The sequence below is a fragment of the Callithrix jacchus genome, chromosome 6 (genome assembly GCF_049354715.1).
Source record: "Callithrix jacchus isolate 240 chromosome 6, calJac240_pri, whole genome shotgun sequence".
Lineage (NCBI taxonomy): Eukaryota > Metazoa > Chordata > Mammalia > Primates > Cebidae > Callithrix > Callithrix jacchus.
This window is the reverse complement of record NC_133507.1, coordinates 33,742,441-33,750,570: the sequence shown is the minus strand read 5'-3', so window position 1 is coordinate 33,750,570 and position 8,130 is coordinate 33,742,441. Positions and strand designations below refer to the sequence as shown.

Genomic DNA, 8,130 nt, shown 5'->3' with positions numbered 1-8,130 from the left:
CCAGTGTTGTAAAACATAGGTATTCTGCAAACACGAATTTTGGGAGTGGCATGTACTTAATCATCAAGCTCTTAGGATAATTTGCAAAGCTCATCACTTGTTCGTTCCTACAATAATTAAACAGAAAAATAAGGCACTGCTCAGAACACACTTGAAACTACCTGAAGACAACTTTAGTATCAAAAAATATTAATGCCTAGCAATATTTACGTCTCAAAACTTGAATAATTTTTCTCATGAACCAATGAACTCCAAGCCAGCCCTCTAATGAAGTTTTACTTTATTTTTATTTAATACTCATTTGAATGTTACATTAAATTCATATTTTCAAAGCAAATAGTTGAAAAGATTGAAAATGCCAATAAACTAATTTACAATATAAAATGTAAAAGTAATTGTATCACTCAGGCTCGTGAACTACAGTGGATTTTAAAAGCCGAAGAGCTCAATGCAAGGGTCCTGTACCCGAGGTGTGCGCTCCTGGGGTCACATCCCACATGGTCAAGCCTGTGTGCTGTCACTGGGCCTGGCGTCTTCAGCTCGCTGCGCCCATCCCCCTAGACTGGCTGTGGACCGACAGCCTCAGACTGGGCAGCGGCCTGAGAAGGGGCGCTCAGGAGACAGAGGAGGTTGGCCTGGGGCCACTTTAGGCTGAACTCCGCCGCCTTGCCTTCGCTTCCCACTTAACAGAGATGTGAAAGGAAGGCGCTAAGGCCGGCCAGGGAGGCGGCGCCAGGCTTTCTGGCTCCAGTTCTGCTCTCCGGCTGTTGCCCGGCTGTCTCTACCTACCAGTCACAGCGGTGCGGGGGACACACGTGTCCCTCCTCCAAGGACCTGCAGCTAAAGGAACTTTCATGAAAATGTTTATTACCCAATAAAAATATTCACCCAGTGTTTCTATTTACAACATAGAAAATGAAAGGCGATGCCCAAATCCCAGCCTTCTGCAGGGGCGCGGGTCCTGCTGGGGGACGGAGGGGACGAGGGACGGAGGAGGGCGCGCTGGCGCATCCCGGCGCAGGAGGCGGTGCAGGAGCGCGCAGGGCAGCAGAAGCAGCAAGCTGGGCGCGCCCCCGGCGCTCTGCCCGTGAGCGCGGGAGGCCAGGAAGTCTTTCGGGTCTGGAAAAACAGACAAACCCGACATGTACGAAATGCAGTGCCGCGGCTCGGTTTGAGGACGTGCAATAGAAACGCCTGCTCTCCGCCTTCTACAGGCCCTTTTCCTCGGGGCACGCACTAGGCTCCGCCCCTTGGCCTCGCTGCAGGGCAAGGTGTGGGGAAGCAGGTCTCAGCCCCGCGTTGACATCTGCACAGAAGGAAGCCTCTAAATGTTTGTAGAACTTAGAGAGCTGGAGAATTATAGCACCGTTTTAAAGGGGAACGAAGAACAGCCCTTCCGTCTTTCTCATTTGGCCCATGACCTTTCAGGTAGTCCCGCTCCAGGTCACTGAGCGATGGGGCAAATAGACCGCCCACAGTATATATGGGGCAAAGAGACCGGCATAAAACAGTGCCATAGTATAAAACATCTCACCGCCATCTGCTGCAACAAAGGTTTCACTTTTCCCCAAATGAGTGCTTGAAATATTTCTTTGACAAGGGACAGTTGATGGAGCAGGAGGATGCAGTCATCCAAAGCCAGGCTGCCATTCTGAGGAAGCCTAGCACTGTGAGTGGCACCTCACCCCATGGGACTCACCTGCCGACCTTTCCCTAGCTCACACCGCTGGTCATAGGAGGCTGTGCCTGAATGCCTTGTCCCTGTCCCCCTTCCCCACCCCTCACAGCAGGCCTCACTCATGCTGAACCCTGAGGGTCCCTGAGTCTTGGTCTCTATGTAGCTGGGACCCCAGTCCAGAACAGTGGAATGGGAAACTCTGGAGTGGTGGGGCTGAGCAGGGTCTTGGCTAATGTCCTGGGTGGTGATTGCCAAGTGAAACAGACTACCTTGCAGACATGGCAGCCAACACCACTAGAGCATTCACACAAGCAAGTCCAGTCCCAGTTTGGAGGGGGGTCAGGCTGGTGGGAGAGCATGCCCAACTACAGGGACCCTGTCTTCAGGGCCACTCAGCAAAGGCCAGCCACCTCTCCGCCCACCCACCAAGGCTGCCCTGCCTTCTACTACACCTCCGGGAGATGCCCTCTGGACTTGGGAACCTGGCATGAGCATGAAACTGGAAATTAATGAGGAACTGATGCAGACGAGCACCCCCAGCAAGAACCACTCTCCACCCGTCCGCAGGCAGGCTGTACAGGCCTTAGCCAGGTCAGGCCCACTCCAGGCCTGGGTGCCGCCTCCCCATAGCACCCCACCTTGGGAGAGAGGGTTGTTCCAGGGTGCCAGAATCCCTAAATAGGAATGCTAACATCCAGGCTCAGATGAGGCAAGCACTCACAGCATAGGAAGCTATTCAGGTGAGAAAAGAGTCAGTAGTACCAGGTCTATGCTGGCCTTCCCCAGAGGGAAGAGGACAGGAGGGCTGGACACAGGGTGCATGCTGACAGGCCCAGAGCCAGCTGGTACCAGGACCTGCGAGAGCCATTCTGATGGCATCCCAGAGGCCTGGAGACTGGGTCTGGCCCAGGTCCTGCGAGAGCCATTCTAATGGCATCCCAGAGGCCTGGAGACTGCGTCTGGCCCACCGATGTCTGTTTGCTTGTTGATCGGTTGTTTTTTTGTCAGTATTGCATTTTTAAAAATTGAGTTTGCAGCAGTGAGGTGAGTGTTGACCTGGCCCCCGTCTCACTTCCATGTTACCTGCTCATCTCTGAAGACACCTGAGTTGGCTGCCTCACTGTGTCATTCCATAGACTCTAAATTTTAGAGTATTAAATTGTCTCTTGATGCTGGTAAAAACTGATACTTGATGCTTTAGGGCCACAGTAGAAAGAGCCACCTCCTCAGACTAACAAGGAGGTCCCGGCTAGCTTGGGACCGGCAAAGGTCCCTGCTAGCTTGAAGCTTCTCACGCTTGGACTCACAGAGCATCCGTCAGAGCAAGGTGAGCTCTCGGAGATGCCCAGACCAGGCATCCCTGCGGGAGCCAGTGGGCCATGCTTTTGTAGCAACATTTTATCTTCCCCATACCCTTCAAAACCATCATCATCTCCCAATAAAGGATTTAAAACATTTATTTACCTGTTACTGGCTGTTGGCTTTGGAATATGACTAAATTTTCTATATTCTATATAACACTTCTTAAAATCTTCATTTTTTTCATATTTATTCTTTTTTTTCTTTTTAAGAGACAGGATCTTCGTCTGTCTCCCAGGTTGGAGGGCAGTGGTGCAATCATAGCTCACTGTACCTCAAACTCCTAGGTACAAGTGATCCTTCTGCCTCTCAACCTCCCAAGTAGTTGGGACTACAGGTGCTCATCACCACACCTGGCTAATTTTTACAATTTTTTGTAGACACAGATCTTGCTATATTGCCCAGGCTGTTCTCAAACTCCTGGCCTCAAGTGATCCTCCTACCTCAGCCTCCCAGAGTGCTGGGATTATAGGCATGAGCCACTGTGCCCAGTCATATTGATAATTACTCTTACAGGAAGAGTACAAGAATGGCACGAAGTTAAGAATCAGACCCTGTTTAGTATCTGCAGGAGTTACTCTCTCTGTGTCTCAGTTTCCTCAAATGTAAAAGGTGCACCTAATTCACTGGCTTTTATAAGAGTTAAATGGGGTAGTGGGTATATAAAGTGCCTGAAATACACTGAGAGCTCCTCTCCTGCTGTAACACCCAGAAGAGCTCACCCTACTGCAATGGCACCTGCCACAGAGGATGTTCCATCCTCATCGCCACTGTCAGCACAGCCATCACCAGCATCATTGTAACTTTCCTTGAAGAAGGATCAATGGGTGGAAGAACACAGAGGGGTTACTGCCCTCTCTGCACCTGACAGATGACCCTGAAGGATGACGGCACTATTTTATCCAGCTTTCATGAACAGATGCCACATTTTCAGAGCCACTGTCACTGTTCTTGGCCAATAGCAATCACAGCACTGGATGTTTCCAAGAATGTAAAATCATTAAGGGATATCCTGGAAGTCATCACAGCTAGACCCTTCCCCACATTCCCACTGGGGCGGCCTAATGGCAGGTGGGAAGTGACGTCATCTGTGAGGACCACACAAGCACTGCCTGCAATTCTGATGCCTGCCCATGAAATCTGTGTCCTCCTGTCTCTGGGGCATAGAGGAGCAGCTGGTGACTTATAGGCAGAGGCTGAGCAAAAAGAGCACACATAGAAGAGAGGGTGCTTTGAGAAAATGTGATCTGCATGTAAGTGCTCTCCTCTGCTGGCACCATGGCTGGGTGGGAAGTGAGGCTGAGGGCTGTGTCTCTATTAAGAGTGTCCCTTGACTGCTGGTCCTACCAGGGAGAGAAGAGAGGGTAGGAAGGGAAGGAGAGCAAAGCATGCATTAAGTGTGCTCCCCCACTGCAGGCCTCCAAGAGCAAGAGAGAGGCTGAGGAAGCCAGGTTGAAGATCTTCGGCCCCCTGGTGCTGCCCTCCATGCAGCCCAACAGGACAACAGGACGGCCTGAGGACAACAGGTGGGAAGTGGGGTTGCAGGGCTGTGCCCTTTGACAGATGGAGGTGCCCAGGGCTGACTGAGGTGGAGGGAGGGGCAGGAGAGTGGCTCTGGAGCCTTGGCTTCATCAGGTATGCCCCAAGACACTGCACCACCAAACCACCCAGGCCTGGGAGAGGGCAGAGCTGGTGCTAGGGTGGAGAGGCTGGGCCTTCACTACTGTGCCTTCCATTGCTAGCCCTAGCCAGTGCTCACGGAAGAGGAGAGGAGAGGAGGGAAGGCCTGGCACTGGAAGATGCTCTATGGATGGGTATGGAGGGTGAGCCAATGAAGGCGCAATGGCATGCAGGGGTGAGCTGGGGGCCGAATTGCGGGGCTTCTTACCACAGTGGCCAGGCGTCTGGAGGGGGAGGCAGTGCAGGGCCCCGAAAACGCACCTGCAGAGGTGGCAGCCCCGGAGGGTCCAGGCTCCGTGTCCCAGGGAGCCGCATTCACTGAGGAGACAGACACCGGGACCTGAGTCAGTGCAATGGCCTGGCGCCCACTCCCACACCAACCCTCCCGCCTCCGCCACTGGCGCATCCCTCCCCCTGTGCCGACTCCCACGCCCCCCAGGACCCGCACATCCCTCCCCTAGCGCCCACTCCTGTCCCTCCGCCCCGCGCTCCCCTGTGCCCACCTGCGCCTCTGGTCGTGCTCGCAGTAGCGGCCGGTGAAGTGGGCCGGGCACACGCAGAAGCTGCCCAGCACGCAGGTGCCGCCGTTGCGGCAGCAACGTGGCCTCCCGGGCGCACCTGCGGGATCACCCCGGCGTCAGCCCCGTGCTCCCCACGCCCCGCGGCCCTCGGCCTTCCCGGTTCTCCCGCAGGGAAGAGGCCGAACGCGGCCGCCCTGGGGAGGCAATAAAATCAGCTCCCCGCCAAGTGTGTTTGCTCAGGTAAACCCTGCTTGTTAGGGATGTGAAACAAACTAACGGGTGCGGCCTGCGAGCCCGGCTTGCTCTCTCCCTTCCTTTCACATGTTAACCACTGGCTGTGGCTTCACCTGACAGTGATTAAGCACAGGCCTCCCGGGCGGGACCACCCACGGATGTGGTGACGCCAAACCCACCGGCTAGGGGCCTCCTGGGGACGCGGGCCCAGCCGGCGTCTTAGATAAACCATGCTAGAGTCCGCTGTTATCTGGGCTTGGGGTATTTATTTTCCACACATTTAAATCACAGTTCTCTAGATCTGCAGGAAAACAGCCAATGAATAGCAAATACAACCTTTTACCAATGAAAGAGTAAAACTTTTAGAAGAGAGAACACCTCTAGGAGCTGTCTCTAGCTGTATCGCTTTGAAAGTGCATCATTATTTGAAGATAACAAAATGCTCTTTTGGGTTTTATCCTGAATTTATCCTATGTATTCTCAGATCGTAAACTCTGAGTTCGCAGACCGAGATGATGCCCCGGATTTTGTGGGCAGCGCAGCAACTTACCCTCTCGGAAAGCTCGGGAGTAGGGGAGCCGCTCCCCTGGCCTCCAGCCCTCCTCGCTCTCAGTCACCTCCCCGACATGACCCGAGGTCCAGTTGAGCGGTGTCTGCTGCTGCTTCAGGGCCGCAACCTTGGTGACTTCCCCTCTACCTCTGTTACTTTTCTCTATTTGATAGCCTTTTAAAAACATTGAAAACGTGAGACTGATAATGATTGAGAATCAAATATTTTATGCAATTAAAACTGAGACTATGAATAAAATGTTTCTTACTATTTCCCAAGCTGATGATCCGTAATGCCAAACTGATTAGAAACAGAAGCCTAGAATATTTAAAGAAAATCATTCAAGTTTAAAATATCTTTAAAAGTATGAGTAGAAATTCACATATACATAAAATACAATGCAATCATTATATATAAATATTAAATTATGTTAAATATTTAATTATGAATAATGCAATCATTTTGTAATTCATGTGTTTTTATTAATGTTGCTATGGCTTAGAAAGATTTTGAGACAGAAAGTGTACACCTCTTCTACCAAACAGTCAAGCAAGCACTATGATTTATTCTGAGGCTCTTGAGACCCTCCTCTTGGCTCTAAGATCTCATGACCTGTGTCCTTACCTGACATGGTGCCTCCAGGTCATTTTTGGTTTGAGAGTCTCCTTCTCCTAGTGCACTGAAGATCAGTTTCCAGAAAAGCTGTGTCTGAAGAGCCTCTGCATTTGAAAGTGTCTTGACTCCAGACCCCGGGGACACAGAATGGAGGAGTACCGAAGACGCCTCGTTCCCTTCCTCAGTCAGGAGAAATGGGGTGGTATCTTGAGTTCTGCAGCCCCTGAGCTAGGGTCTGGCTTGTGGTGACAGGGGGGCCCCTCTGACCCTGAAGGACGATCCCTTCTGTGACACCTGGCTGGGGGTGGGGACTTGGGCTGACTACCCCCCCAGCAGTGTTTACAGTGCTGACAGCAGCAGGAGTGACCAATCCCTGATGTAAAACATTGGTATCCAAGGTGACGAGCTGTTTTCTCACTGAGAGAGAGAGAAAAAAATAATCCCAACATGAGAAGAAGCTTTCATAGGAAGGTGGAGATTTTCTATTGCATATGCCTTGTATTGGGAGATGGTGAGGGGCCCTATGGGGGAGGGAGCTGCTGTGTGGGGCACAGTCAACAGCCCCGGGTCCCAGCTGCCCTGAGTGGGGAACGCGAGGATAAAACATGTCACCCCTGCTTTAAGAGAGGCTCCCTCCCTCCACAAATGGAGACTCTTCTCTGTGCCCAACCAAGTGGGGGAAGGGCACTGCCCCATTTATTATAGGACCCTCTAGGGTAGGCACTGTTATTCCCCACCACGTGAAAAGAGAGAAAGGGAGGCCTAGAGAGTTTACGTCCCTTGGCAGTTAGATCTCTGAAAAACATGGATGGCAGATATGATGAGGAGACACCCGAAGTTATCCAAGGCAACTACAGGAGCCCTCGGAGGAGGCACAGGCAAAACTGCAGCGCTCACGCGCCACCAAGGAGCCTGCTGAATCCAACTGAACCCAAGGACGGAGTGATCTGGGGCCTCTTCTAGCACCTTAGCACCTTCTAAGTCTCAGTTCTTCGAAGTACCAAAATAGGGACTGAGGCCCTGTTATCAGCACTAAATAAGACACCTTGCAACTCAGTGTTGCAAATTGTCTGTGATTTTAATATAAAAGCTCATTTCTAAAAATAGTATTATTCCTCCAAGGCTGAAATAGTCTTTGATGGTGATTTAATTTCTTATACCTTTAGATGTGAGATTTATTAAAGAGGCTGTGAAATAAAGCAATAAGAAATTGGAGGATATGATGAGGAGACACCCGAAGTTATCCAAGGCAACTACGGGAGCCCTCGGAGGCACAGGCAAAACTGCAGCACTCACGGGCCACCAAGGAGCCTGCTGAAATAGTCTTTGATGGTGATTTAATTTCTTACACCTTTAGATGTGAGATTTATTAAAGAGGCTGTGAAATAAAGCAATAAGAATTTGGAGGACCGGGCTGCCCTGAGGCCTCCCAGCAGTGAGTCCTGTGGGATCCGCCTTCCTCCACCTCCCAAAGTGCTGGGATTACAGGTGTG

General features: G+C 51.5%; 1 protein-coding gene across 2 annotated transcripts; it reads right to left on the bottom strand.

The window, feature by feature from the left end:
* Nucleotides 1-267: 267 nt before the first annotated feature.
* Nucleotides 268-6,960, bottom strand: LOC100394491 (cryptic protein). 2 transcript variants are annotated; one of them, XM_035304081.3, is made up of 6 exons: nt 6,647-6,960; nt 6,291-6,340; nt 6,023-6,196; nt 5,221-5,335; nt 4,926-5,035; nt 268-1,119 (listed from the first exon to the last, which is right to left on the bottom strand). In XM_035304081.3, exons 1-6 carry the CDS (start codon nt 6,667-6,669, stop codon nt 902-904), a joined length of 690 nt encoding a protein of 229 aa, XP_035159972.2. In that variant the 5' UTR covers nt 6,670-6,960; the 3' UTR covers nt 268-901. The 2 variants fall into 2 exon arrangements, with proteins under 2 accessions (XP_035159972.2, XP_017828828.2); XM_017973339.4 differs by lacking the exon at nt 5,221-5,335 and having other exon boundaries at nt 6,647-6,901.
* Nucleotides 6,961-8,130: the final 1,170 nt, after the last annotated feature.

Excerpts from the sequence above, each read along its gene's own strand:
- LOC100394491 (XM_035304081.3), bottom strand. The coding sequence starts at position 6,669 with ATGACCTGGAGGCACCATGTCAG. Across the intron at positions 6,341-6,646 it reads ACCTGGAGGCACCATGTCAG|GCTTCTGTTTCTAATCAGTT; the intron begins GTAAGGACACAG and ends TAAATATTCTAG. Across the intron at positions 6,197-6,290 it reads GATCATCAGCTTGGGAAATA|GCTATCAAATAGAGAAAAGT; the intron begins GTAAGAAACATT and ends TGTTTTTAAAAG.